Consider the following 14351-nt stretch of genomic DNA (forward strand, 5'->3'; position numbering starts at 1 on the left):
AGTGAGCATGAATGAAATTGCTAGTAAGTCACTGAAGATTCTCTTCTTCACCTCAGCTCACATGAGCTCTTACAGAAAAAGGGGATGGGCAGCTGTTAACTGCTATAGGATCCCAGTCAGTTCTCTTTGATCCTATAATTATAATTTGCACAGATTTCACTGCCTGGAAATAAGTGGAAAGCCCCACTTGTAACTCTCATGAAAGGATAGCATATAACTGAATCTCACAGCTGTGTTCTGCCAGGAAAATAGCAGAATCCCTTTTGCAAATTAATTTCCTCTGAGCTCCTAAATGTGCTCATTATTTCTAATGTTGTCTCTCTTCTGGGAACCTCTGTTGGTATGGTAGGATGACCTTTTCTGGTGTAACTGTCCAACACTGCATAAAGAGTTCAAAATTACTTGAGTCAGAATAAGCATGATACTTCAGACAAGTGTATGGGCCATTTGTCTATAAAAACCTGGTAAAAGCGTGTCTCAAGTCCCATACTCTGCTTGATGACTTGAACACATCTTTCATGGGTAACTTTTATTTCTTCCCATTTTTAGAAATGAGGTAGTTGTAACATGTTGTTGCAACTATCAGTAGAATAATTTACCGATTCCAGATATTTTTTGATTAATCTCAAATTTACTATCTGGATTTTTGAAACATTGTTGTGAATTATGATAGCTTTCTAACTCTACATTAACATGATACAGAGTGAATTTCTTAGTGTGGCTATGCATTGTTTCCATAAATATTTCAGCTTCACATTGTGTGGGCTTTCAATTACTCTACTAATGAGCTTAAACATGTTTTAGTTGGATTTGAATTAGTGTGAAGATTTTTTTTCTGAGGCAGTTAGTATCTCAGACATACTGAGGTGAAAGGTGTTCTGTGTGTAGCTGAATAGCTTGGGTGTGGCTAGATTTATCTTTTATGCTGTCAAATGTTTCTAGGGTATGTCTGCATTCCCTTTGAAGATAAAATTTAATGAGCAGGGCACTAAATGCCTGCTGCTGTCGTGTCCATGTGAAAGAAATAATAGCATAGATCAGGGAGCTTGAAAGTCTAATTTTGTGTTGTCATACCATCATTAATGAAAATGAGATTGTCCCAGTGCGGTAGCTTGCACCTGGAGAGTTGAACTGAGCACCTTCATTGTTTCACAGCATCATGCAACGGTTCTGATGGTCTTCATTCATCCAGAAGTGCCTCACCAGTTCTGGCTGCCCTCAGCTCCCTACTGTTTGCAAGAATCTGGTTGGGAGAAATAGAGAGAGGAACATTTCTTCTTAGAGCAGTGGCTAATGGAGGGGAGCAGAATATCTTGTATCAAAGTTCCCATTTCTCAGCCTGGTGCAGTAATGTCCCCTAGAAGCCTACACTTTGTTCTGTTACCTGCTGAGTGACTTCAGTGCAGCCCCAGGGGATACTATTCAGCAGCCTATCAGATATCACCAGAAATTTACATTCTCTGAGCTAGTAGTTTAAAGTTTGTTTGTTTTTTTCTTGTGGCTTGTTTTTTTTTTATCTTTCCCCTGTAGCACAGGGGTTATATTCATTATCAGTATCTCCATGGCTCACAATCTTGTGGCAGATATATCAATTGCTTTTAGCTCTGTCTTCTCTTCTCCATCTCCCACCCCACTTTTCCAAATGAGCAGAAAAGAGCATAAGCAAATTAGGAAGTAATAATGAAGTGATATGTACTATGTGTTTCATGTGACAAGACAGATTCTCTGAAGGGCAGCTGGATGCATGAGTGATGAGCACACAAGATTCAGAAAAGCAGGAAGGGATTTGTGTTTAATAATAAATGTTCCATCTGAAGGCAAAATTATGATTGTATGTCATAAAATCCCCCAAAACTAATAAAATAAAAAATGCAGGAAATTATTCATGCTGGGTTGAGTTACTGTTTACTGAACAAGTCTGGCTACCTCCTGGTATTATTTGACATTTGCTTATGTTGACATGACTGACAGAGGAATTATGCCCTGTTGCTAATACTAACAACTATCTTTTTTTCCCAGGACACCAGAAATACAACTGTCACTTTTTCAAGATGCAGGTCACAGTAGGTCTCTGTCTTCTCATATTCTTAGATTAAAAAAATCTTGAATCAGGCACCAAAAGACTGTGAGATTTCACACAGCAATATATTTGGTACTTTGTATTTGTTTTTTGATTCCTGTGGCTTTGGGATGATCTGAGGATATATATTCAAGGACTCTTTTGGAAATTTGAAGGGTCAGAAATTAATCTCCATTGTTAGCTTACTTAGTTTTTAATAACATTTTAGATTCTACTTTCATTCCATGAGAGCCAAAACTTGGGCTTTCTAAGATAAAAACACAGGATAAAAATACACCGTAAAACTTTCAAGGAAATTACAAAAGTTGGCAGCAGAGAAGAATGCCAAGCACGAAGTCCAAATTTGTCAATTACTTGCACTTGTTCTCAGGCAATACATCATGCATGACATTTTCACTTCAGTTTAGATCCTTCTAGTCTTCCTCTGATCTTTTTTTTTGACCTTTTCTCCAGACTTCTTAATATCTGTTCACCATCTGAACTCTTTCTACTGCCTTGATTCACTTCACTAACTTTCTAATTGTCTTGGTTTTGCTGAAACATCTTTACTTATGTTTGATTGTACTCAATCATACACTGAACTATTTCTGTCATCTTGGTCACCATTCAGCGGTCACCTGGACTTCTTCCACCATTTTGATGGTAGCCATGTGCCTGACAGTACCCTGACAATGGCTGCATTGAACCTGTTTATCTTTCTAACATTTTTTGATGCTCTGACACTGCCAGAGCCACCAATGTTCATTCAATCTTTTCTTCTTGCATCCTCTCTCACTTCAGCCTTCTCTTCCTTCTTCTTTCCTTACCTGTCCTCAATGAAAAAACACTTCATTACTGTCTCTGTTGGGTAAGAAGCAAGATCTGTGCACCATTGAGCTACATCCACCAGACTTTAAAGGATACTTTACGTAGCCCTTCTTCATGCAGTGAACTCTAACCTCAAATTACTTACTCTTTTTACATGCTCTTTAGCCAGTCTTTCTCCAGAATGTCACCATTGATACTTTGACTCTCCCTTTTCTCTATCATCCTTCTTTAATCCCACTGGGACTGGAGGTGGATATGGCACCTGAAAAGCAGGAGTGTATCAAACCCTTCTACAATACTTTAAAGGAATATTAGCTGGAATCACATTTTTTGCTGAATTAACTGTGAAACTGTGTCGTAGTTTGAACCTGGTCGGCAGCCAACCACCACGCAGCCACTCTCTCCCCCTTCTCTTCCGATAATAAGAAGGGACAGATGAGCCAGGATTGGGGTTTGAGATAGGACTGGGATGGGGAAAAATCAACCTTTATGGTCACGAGCAAAAGGCAGATTCGTTAGGGGAAGAAAAAAAGAACATACATTTATTACAGACACTAACAACACGTAACAGAGTAGGACAGTGAGAAGCATTGCCACATCTTGAGAACACCTTCCCCACCTCTCCCTTCTTCCCGGGCTTAGCTCTGCTCCCAATATCTCTACCTCCTTCCCCCAGCAGCGCAGAGTCAGAGAATGGGGGGGGTGCAGTCAGTGCTGCTGCTTCTTCCATCTTTGGTGGGGGGAGCTCCTGGAACTTCTTCCCCCTGCTCCATTGTGATCCCCCTCTCACAGGAGACAGTCCTCCACAAACTTTCTCCAACATGAGTCCCTCCCACGGGCCACAGCATTCCCCACACTGCTCCGTCGTGGGTCACCAATTTTCTCCAACTGGATTCCCTCCCACGGCTGCAGCCCTTCCCAAGCTGCTCCGGCGTGGGACACCCCTGCATGCTGCAATCCTGACAGCGCTGAATTACAGCAGTGGGTATACTTTTTCCCACAAGACCCCGGCCTTCTTCGGGCACAGCACCTTGATCAGACAGGCGAAAAACACAGCCCATAAATCAATGTCTGCTCCACCGTAGATCTTCATGGGTGGCGGGGGCGGGGGGGGCGCCCTGCCATCTCACTACAGGATACAGGGGGGGGGTCTCTGCTCCGGCACACCTCCCCCCTCCTTTCTTCCTCTGTTCCTCCACTGACCTTGGTGTTCACGCAGCTGCAGCAACTCATCCTCACAAGTCTGACTGCTCATCACCACGTCCCTTCTTAAATACATTATCGCAGAGGCGCAGCTGATTGGCTCAGTTTTTGAGCAGAGGTGGAGCTTTCTTGGAGCTGGGGGAGCTTTGAGAAGCTTCTCACAGGGGGCTGCCCCTATAGCCCCTTCCCCTGCTACCAAAAAACCCCACCACTCACTCAAACCGAGGACAAACTGGAAGAAAGGAAAAAAACACAAAGATTTTAAAATAGAGGACAAACTCATTGATGAAATAAATGAATATTTTTTGCTTGAGATTTTCAGAATTTCACTGAAAATGAAAATTGGTCAGATTCCAGTGTTAAACTTTTCTGGATTGATTTCTAGTTCTGAGAGCAATCGTGATGATATTTTGCACTTATGTGGTTTGTGAGATTGATATTTTCATGATAAGGCTTTATGATAATGCCTTACTACACAGGAAACTTAGTGTGCTAACTAACTTGAATATGATTTTATAGAACACTAGCTATTTCACCCTTGCACCCCTCTTCCTCTTTTTTTTCCCCTCTTCATTACAAACTATTCTACACAGTGACAATGTTTTAGTGCATAGTGACAGTGTTTAGCACTACTATTTAGCAGTTGCTTAATAATAAGTGTATAGGCTACAGCTGTGCTGGCAAATTAATGAAGGCCCAGAAACATTCACATGCCCCAGAACCCCATCATCTATACTGCTAATGTCTTGGTACAATTCCCTGCATGCTTTTCCAGCATGGTTCAGGAGTTAACATTCCAAGGGCCATTTTTGATATACAGCTTTCTGAAGTCACTCTGGAAGAGAAGGTAATTCACCAGCAGAGACACGGACCGTTTCTTGTGAGGTGTCTGCCCTGGGACACAGCATGTAGAAATAGAATCTTACAGGAGGAGTCTGGGTTGAGCATCTTAGGCACAGAAAATTCACACCCAATCAATTAGGCTTGTTTTTAATCTTTTTTTTCTCGGATACAAGCATTTAATAAATTACCTTGACTTTCCATGTTAAACTCCTAGCATCCACTTCAAAAGAAGAAATTGTATTGCAATATAGATAGTACATAGCCCTGGATAATACAAAAAAGGACCATGAGAAAAGCAGCATAGTCTAGCAGGTCAGTATAAGACTGAGTCTTGGAAGTTGTAAGTGCCTTCCCAAAGGATTTGCCTTGACAGCTCCCTGCAAGTTCTGCGCTGCGATTAAAGCAGTTTCAGGCTAAAACTAGATAATATCATACCCCTCTTTAGATGGGGAAAAGGAACAGAAATGCCTAACCAATTAGCCTAATCTGTCTTTTCTCTAATTTGTCTGTTTTGCATAACCACAGTATTAACCAGCAGTTCACTCCTGCTAATCCCCAGTGCTACAAAGAAGAAAAGAACCCATTTGTATATTACAGTGTAATCATAATATCTACTAATTTCCTTCCATACACTACAGGCCTCTTTTGAAAGGAGATTGCTGGCATTATCCCCATTTTAAAATGAGGAGACTTACAGTACAGTAAAAATGATTTCTCAGGAACTGAGAGTTGCTGATAAAGTAGAGCCTGATATCAGTGTAACTGATAAAGTAGAGAATAAAATTCAGTTCTCCTAAATTCTCAGCACAGTTCACTCCCTGCAAGCTTCAGTGCTCACTTGCATCTGGGATTACGAGTGAAGTCTGCAGAAAACCTTTTTCTCATGTATTTCTGAGTAATTTATTTTCTAATTTTCTTAATGTCACCAGACACTGAAGTGAGTAATTACAAAATTGCTTGCTTTCTGTATGTTGTGTCTACAAGGACGTAACAAGGACTTTTTAGTGATGGTGGTAGAAAATAAGGTTGACTTCAATGAAGGGCTCTAGCATTATCCTTCTTTTTTTAAAAAGGGTCTCATGGTCTCATTTTGATGCTTTTACAAAATGAGACATAGATCTCCATGGACTGAAGGGAATATATTGTTTGCAAAAGTCCTGCAAACTTTCATCTCAGCTTCATAGTTCTTCACCACACATAAACTCTCATAGGAGTATCTGTCTATTGCTGTTCTATTTCAGACACTTATGCCATGCCCCAGTCCTGGCCATAGGTCTCCTCATCTTCTAATAAGTCATGCTATTGTGCCAAAGGTTGAGAGAAGAGGGCTTTTTTGTAAATTAAGAAGGTCAGTTGTAAGACCCCTATGCTAATTTAATTCCTTAGAGACAAGACTTTCAGAGAGGTCAGAACCATGTTCTTATATGAATAGTTTTCCTTGGGGTATTTTGACCATCAGATAGGATTCAGAAACTAGCTTAAGAATAGGGTAAAAAAATCCTGGAACCTATGTGGTGGAAATTTGCCTGCTCCTCCTACACTGAGGACAAGAAACCAGAGGAAAAATACAGAAGTTACTGTGTCTAATGTGTCTGGACAGTGAAATTTCTGTAAGGAGATGTCGTGGTTTGAGCCTGGTCGGCAGCCAACCACCACGCAGCCACTCTCTCCCCCTTCTCTTTCGACAATAAGAAGGGACAGATGAGCCAGGATTGGGGTTTGAGATAGGACTGGGATGGGGAAAAATCAACCTTTATGGTCACGAGCAAAAGGCAGATTCGTTAGGGGAAGAAAAAAAGAACATACATTTATTACAGACACTAACAACACGTAACAGAGTAGGACAGTGAGAAGCATTGCCACATCTTGAGAACACCTTCCCCACCCCCTCCCTTCTTCCCGGGCTCAGCTCTGCTCCCAATATCTCTACCTCCTTCCCCCAGCAGCGCAGAGTCAGAGAATGGGGGGGGTGCAGTCAGTGCTGCTGCTTCTTCCATCTTTGGTGGGGGGAGCTCCTGGAACTTCTTCCCCCTGCTCCATTGTGATCCCCCTCTCACAGGAGACAGTCCTCCACAAACTTTCTCCAACATGAGTCCCTCCCACGGGCCACAGCATTCCCCACACTGCTCCGTCGTGGGTCACCAATTTTCTCCAACTGGATTCCCTCCCACGGCTGCAGCCCTTCCCAAGCTGCTCCGGCGTGGGACACCCCTGCATGCTGCAATCCTGACAGCGCTGAATTACAGCAGTGGGTATACTTTTTCCCACAAGACCCCGGCCTTCTTCGGGCACAGCACCTTGATCAGACAGGCGAAAAACACAGCCCATAAATCAATGTCTGCTCCACCGTAGATCTTCATGGGTGGCGGGGGCGGGGGGGGCGCCCTGCCATCTCACTACAGGATACAGGGGGGGGGTCTCTGCTCCGGCACACCTCCCCCCTCCTTTCTTCCTCTGTTCCTCCACTGACCTTGGTGTTCACGCAGCTGCAGCAACTCATCCTCACAAGTCTGACTGCTCATCACCACGTCCCTTCTTAAATACATTATCGCAGAGGCGCAGCTGATTGGCTCAGTTTTTGAGCAGAGGTGGAGCTTTCTTGGAGCTGGGGGAGCTTTGAGAAGCTTCTCACAGGGGGCTGCCCCTATAGCCCCTTCCCCTGCTACCAAAAAACCCCACCACTCACTCAAACCCAGGACAGGAGATTTTCAAATTTCTTGTTGTTTTAGCTAGGACTACATTTACACTTACACTGTTAACATATCTGAGTTTTCATTTGCTTTTCCAGTCATCACTGTTCCTGGGCTACTTAAATTGTACATATTAAAACCTATCATAACCTATCATTATTTTAAAAATATACAAGCGTTTTTCTAGTTGATCTTCTCTTGTAATTAGTCAAGTATTACTCTTTTTTTTCCCTAAAGAAAGCCTAATATCAAATTTACATCTCTATTCCTCTTCTGTGATAAGATGCACCTCTACAAGATCACACTGTCCTGAAGAGCAGGTGAATAATGTCAGGCTCCTTGCCTCAAGATGCTACTGCAATTAAGTATGTTTGTTACCTAAGGGCTAACAAGTGAGCACTAGGATCTTCTGAGTTTCAAAAGACAACTTTCAAAAGCTGTTTTTGATCTCCTGTGAACCAGGCTATAAATTCTTGCTACCCGAAACCAACTTTCTGTGCTTAGCTGATGAGTTGACTGAACAAAGCCTTGCAGAATCTCTACCTAGACACAGTTTTAATAACGCCTTTTAGTTTTGTGGCACCTCCTAGCTATTGAGTCCCCATGGCAGGGCACGGTGGTCCATGATTAATAGTGCTAGATGTACAGAACAGCCAAGAAAAGACTCCCCCTTTTAGGCAGAAAAGCAAAGATTGAAGTGGCATCTTGCAACTACCTGTGTTGGGGACAATCAAAGAGTCATCAATATCCCAGAGTGAAAATGTGTCTGCATTGATTTTAGGTGTGGAGGACGTTAAGAGATGTCATCCATCATAGCTGACTGGCAGTATGTTTGGGGAGGGTGGGATAAAGCATGGCGGAATGCCAAAATACTCTTACAATTTGGCAGCTTCATGAAAACAAGATTGTCTCTCCCTGCAAGCTGGAAAACTGAGTCTGAGATTAATTACTTAACTCCTAGTACTTTTGAATTTGGTGTTTATTCCTATGCTCAGCTGTTCTTTAACAATAACATTAATTTGAATATTTTACAAGAACATTTGAAGTTTATTTACGGAAACATCTATAATTCTTCATTTTAGATGTATATGGAGAGTTGATTGCTTTTTCCGTAATTGGGATTGCAACTGTGATCTTTTATAAAGCTATTATTAGTCCGAATATTATCACAGCTGTAGCTCCCAGGACTGATTGAGTTTAGAAATGACTCAGTTTCTTTTAAGGGCTAAGATGAGCTTTTATGGCAAGTTTCAATACTGTTAACCTGTCCAAGCTTTGGGACTGGTTATGGCCTCACTGCTGTACATTTAAAAATGGATTGACTCTACATTTCATACCACTATCACTACCTGTCAGTCTCTGAAATATTCCAGGCAGTTACATTTCCTTGGAAGCTTCTGTGTAATTGTATTTGAAGAAAGCATGTTGTAAATTATTGAAGTTATCAGTGTTCACTCTATATAAATTGGCATAGTGTGTTAGGTTGAAAGACTGCATTTCTATATGCGTAAGATATGTGCAAAGCTATATACTGTGTAAACCCAGTTTGCTGTTTGCTTGGAGACAATATAGAGGTGTCCCCGTGTTTCATCAGTGCAAAGCAAAAGGAACCACTGTAACAGATGGTGCTACAGCTCTGTTTCTGGAGAGTTATGACCCAAATTCAAGACCCAGTGTGTACGGTTGACTGTTCTTGCTTCTAACAGTGCTACTTGTTTGTAAAGAGGTTTCACAGTGAAATAATTTCTGAATGACTTACATACTGCAGAACTTTTTAAGCTCCTGGCTAGAAATGATGGTGAAAAGTGGACTATAGCACTAGGTGATATTGAAGGAGATATGAAGCAATTGGTGAAACTTTTCAAGAGTTTGAAGATCAACAGTATACTGTTATTCCATATATCATCCTTGGTGTGTGCATATGAGATTCCTTGAACAATTCAGCTGTGTGGAGGCATTGCCCAAGCTGCTGTAGCCAGTGGTGTGTTTTTGTCAGATCCACAAGGTGAGGAGAACAATTAGAAATAACTTGAGACCAACCATTTTGACTACTTAGCAACAGTATCTGGAGTCTTCTGGGAGGTCTGCTTTATGACCTCTCGGCAAATTCTGATTAGCCCATCTATGTCTGTGCAGAACATCTCCATTAGGATGATAAATATGCTAAGAATCTCAAATATAACATTGAGTAAACCTACCAGGCAATGTTTATATTCCAGGTGTCTCTCATTGATATTTCTTTTCCTTACAGAACTTTTTGGTGTGTTTGTTTGTTTTTTAAAAGGAGCCACATCCTCGCCTGTGGCCAGACTGAAGGGTTGTGTAAGTGGCGTGAATGCATAAATGCAAAGATGATCAGAAGCTCATCTTTGCAGTGCCTTGACGTTACTGCTTCTCTGTGCAGACCTGTTCCCTCCCACTGCACAGAAGGGCCTCTGCAGAGCTGCAATTTATGCTGGTTGTGATGACTATTTGAGGCTAAGAAAGCCTGACGCTCCCACATGGAGTATGTCTTTTTCCTCTGGCTAGGCCCCACTGTCCCAATTACAGTCATACCAGCTTGCTGTCTGGTATAAGTCTCTGCAGGGCTCTCTTGTTGCTGGTGCTAAAAATCCTAAGTCAGAATGGGGGCTTTTTAATTTTAGCTTTTTTTCTCTCACTCAAGCCTGTTAAGTGGAAGTAAAGAGAAACATGCACGGGGTATCTCTTTGGTTTTATTCTTGGCTATGCACCAGGCACTGAATCCGAGATTCTCCACTGTATTTCACTAATATGCTGCAATTTTCACCAGTTTGAAGTGGGGGTAGACCATGTCCATTTTCATCTGCTAATTTTGAATGCTAGTGATGCTCTCATATTGCATGAGTTCAAGTGACTGCTTAAGTTTTGTGGCAGCAAAGAATAATATCCATAAATAACCAAACTTGGAGCACAGCTTTGCCCTAGCTATTTGGTTTTTGAAAATAGATTTGTATTTGAGTAGAATTTTTTATTTTAAAGAAATCTTCTTGTTTCCATCCCTGCATCTTCCTACCTCACCCCACACTTCCACAGCCCATACTGACAATGCCAGTATTTTGTTTTCACTCACACAGAGGAAGGTAGTTGCAGGGAGAAATTTCTGGAAAAGAAGATGATAGCTGCATTTCTAGGAGATGTTTTCCACAGTGGGGAGTAGGAGGATGGGGAAAGTAGGTTGGAGAGTGGAGAAAGTGTCTTGCATTCTCAGGGAATGAGAAAACTAAATGTAGCCCCTTGTCTTCACAAGGTAAGCAACCTGCTGATGTTAGACAGTAAATGTTCAGGCACCCGTGAAGTGACATGACAACTGTCAGGCTCAGATTCAGCAAGTGTAGGGGTCATTTGCACACTCAGAAAGATCTGCTCTTTGTAGGCACATATTTTTATTTTGAGTTAGTTGTTCAGGTTTGAATATATCTAAGATTAGGACAGATGCAGGTGAGGCGAAAAATACCCCAGGCTAGTTTGGTCAGTTTTTCTTATTCCATTTATTGCACATTTGAGAAATGGCCCTCAAAACCTGTATGTTATTGAATATTGGGATGTTGTACCTGCAGAGGCTGGGAAGCTTGAATGCTTGTTTGAATTTTATGTCTCTGACTCCTCCCTGTCAGTACCCAAAACTGTAAACATCACACTGTTCTTATGTCTGTTTTCCTCTCTTTTTCCTTAGTGTCAAGCATAACCAATTTTTTTTTCTCTTTTTTCTCTTCTTTTTTTTTTTTTTTTAAAGGATGATTCCAGCTACAAACAAAGCCTTTGTTGTAAACAATCTTGTTTCTGGAACAGGCTATGACCTCTGTGTCCTGGCAATGTGGGATGACACAGCCACGACCCTTACTGCCACCAATATTGTGGGATGCGCCCAGTTCTTCACCAAAGAAGACTACCCTCAGTGCCAGTCGATGCACAGTCAGTTCCTGGGTGGGACCATGATTCTGATCATTGGAGGCATCATTGTGGCAACACTGTTGGTATTCATTGTAATACTCATGGTCCGTTATAAAGTCTGCAACAATTCCCAGGGGAAGATGTCTAATGTCAGCAATGTCTACTCACAGACAAATGGAGCACAACCAGTTCAGAATGGCGTCTTGCCTCAAGTCAACCCCAAAGTCGTGGTGAGAAATGAACTTATGGAGTTTAACTGTCAGTCTGCACGGAGCAGCATCTCTTCTTCCAGTTCTGCAAATAGCCGTGACTGTGATGACTATAGCCTCCAAAGTGAACAGGGCACATTGTCCAGTAAGTGGAGGCCTCCTTCCAGGTCAAAACACAATATTGACCGGTTAATGGGAGCTTTTGCTTCCCTGGAACTGAAATGTCAGAAAAAGGAGGAGATGACAGACTCCAGAACTTCCACAGTGGCCCGCCACTCGGACAAAGAGCCACTGTTGGGCCAGCCAGAGTCCAGATTTCGCAGCCTCCTCATGTTGCCTCTGGAGGGCAAAACTAAGCGCAGCCATTCTTTTGACATGGGGGACTTCAGCACATCTCAGTGTTGCACCTACCCAAAAAAGATAACAAACATTTGGACAAAGAGGAGCCTCTCGGTAAACGGCATGCTTTTGCAGTATGATGACAATGACCTAACAGGGGCGAAAGGGACTTTTGGTAGCTCAGAGTGGGTAATGGAAAGCACAGTGTAAATATCACTGCCTCCCCGCTCCTCTTCTCCCCTCATGTGTTATGAAGCATGGTTTGCTGCAGGGCCGTGCATCTGGAAAGAGAGGGGAGGAAATATTTTCAGTTGTACTGGCCAAAAAGATAGGTAAATAAATAAGTAACAGGGATACTAAAAGAGAAAGAAGGTCATGAAATATGAATAAGTACGTACGGCACCATTTTCGTCTGGCCCCAACTAAACCATGCGTGAATATTTCAAGGAATTTGCTAGTTGTATTTAACACTGCTTTCCAAAAGTTACTCAGACTCTTGATGAACCATCATACAAGATTAAACAAGGAGGATGAAAAGGGGTTTAACAGCACAAATTTCATTTTACAGGGTTTCTTTTTTTTTTTTTTTTTTTTTTAAAGGGCATCTCTTTCTTTTTTTTTAACCACTGAAACACACTTCTCTGTAAGATTGGTGTTAGGATATATCTGGTTGTCATTGCAAATGACTTTCTCAGAATTACAGGCAAGGCATCCACAGGGACAGATCAGAGCAAATTGTTCAGCATAGTCTCATTGTGTTAACTGTGACACCTGGGAATATAATACTTGGTTTTGAGTGGGCTTTTGCTTGGGATTTAATGATTTCTGTTCTGTTTTGCCGTGTTACTGCTTTTAAGTTGTTTTTTCCCCACAACAGAAAGTGTTCCCATGCGTTTTTTGTTTTTGTTTTCAGTTTCATCAAATCCCTCAGATGAAAAGGAGGATATGTACAAAGGTCAAGTTTCTGGTGTACTGTGTAACTCACCTCTATGACCACTCCTTTATGTCCCAGGAAAAATTAAATCTAGGGGCTAGTAAATTTTTAAAAATCATCCCCTTCCATCTTCTTCATAGTCTCTGCTTGTCAGTGCTCAAGGCAGATTGCAGCAGTTATTGATATCTGTAAGGGTGTTGCTATCAAAGATTGGAAAAATAGCAATCAAGATTTCCTTATTAAAGGATAAAGAAAGAGAAAATAAAAGTAATTTCCATGAACTCTCTACATTATGAATATTTGCTTCTGGCAAAGGTCATATGTCATTCCATTCAACTGGCAAAGAAAATGCAGATTTTCACCCTATTGTGACAAATGCTCTTTATCTGTGCAGTTGCCATGACATGGCTTGACTATATCAGTAGCATCACTGGAAATGTATGTTTTTGTGTATTTCAGGGGATTGAGTATGTTCCCAATTACAAAGTTAAATTGAGGTGTCTCAGAGCAGGGGGGGCTCCCATGTTCCCTGCACTACAGATAGCCCGTCCCCAGCTACCAGTGTACTCCTGCCCTGCTGTCTCTCACCCTCAGTAAGGTACTTGCTAACTAAAACCAGGAGCTCTTTAGGGCTTGTGAACTGATTCTTAAATTCATTTTTGGGGGGCATCGCTGTGGTTGTGGAAATGCACATGGCCCAGCCAGCTGAATTTAGTGTCCTTAAAAACTTTACTGTGATTTCCAACATTCTGGTGGCTACTGCAACTGACCTTTCATTTGTTTATTTATTTGTTGGCTCCCAAAGATCAGCTGCTGGGAACCATTCTGAAATTGCACATTGTTACTATGATTTTGTGAAAGACATGTGGAGAAAAGGTGTGAGGTACAGAGAAAATAACACATGAAAAAACTCTATGTATATTTTTTTTAAAGGTGCAGAGATATATTGTGACATGGCTGTGTACTTGATCTTGTATTCGTCACGTTTCCTACTTGGAGTTTTAGAAAATGACATCCCTGTGATCAGAATATTTTTCTTTTATTTTCTTTTTTTTTTTGCTACAAAATGTACAGTAAAAAACATTCTTGGGGAAAAGCAAAGTACCTGTTTTTCATTTATTTGTCGTTCTGTGATCTGTTTTGAAACCCAAATAAGGAGCAGTAATTATTTTTTAAATTATCTTGAAAATGTAGGTGTTTGTTTTCTCTTTCCCTCAAACTATCTTTGCCTTCATAATTTTAGGTATAAGATAGGAATGAAGAAATACATACCTTTTTGGAATACCTGAGAAAAGATTTTGTAAAAAGGCATTTCACCTCTTTTTCTCTGGTTA

The 14351-nt window shown here is 41.4% G+C and overlaps 1 protein-coding gene across 5 annotated transcripts in view; it reads left to right on the forward strand.

Annotated features, from left to right (window-relative positions):
• LRFN2 (leucine rich repeat and fibronectin type III domain containing 2) overlaps window positions 1–14100 on the forward strand; it is a 163303-nt gene extending 149203 nt beyond the window's left edge. For all 5 annotated transcript variants that reach the window (XM_032985306.2, XM_032985308.2, XM_032985307.2 and 2 more), the window contains one exon: window positions 11378–14100. In XM_032985306.2, the coding sequence (XP_032841197.1) occupies window positions 11378–12293 (916 nt within the window). In that variant the 3' untranslated portion in view covers window positions 12294–14100. The remainder of the gene's footprint in view (window positions 1–11377) is intronic.
• Window positions 14101–14351: the final 251 nt, after the last annotated feature.

The sequence above is a fragment of the Tyto alba genome, unplaced genomic scaffold (genome assembly GCF_018691265.1).
Source record: "Tyto alba isolate M040663 unplaced genomic scaffold, T.alba_DEE_v4.0 Super-Scaffold_16, whole genome shotgun sequence".
NCBI lineage: Eukaryota > Metazoa > Chordata > Aves > Strigiformes > Tytonidae > Tyto > Tyto alba.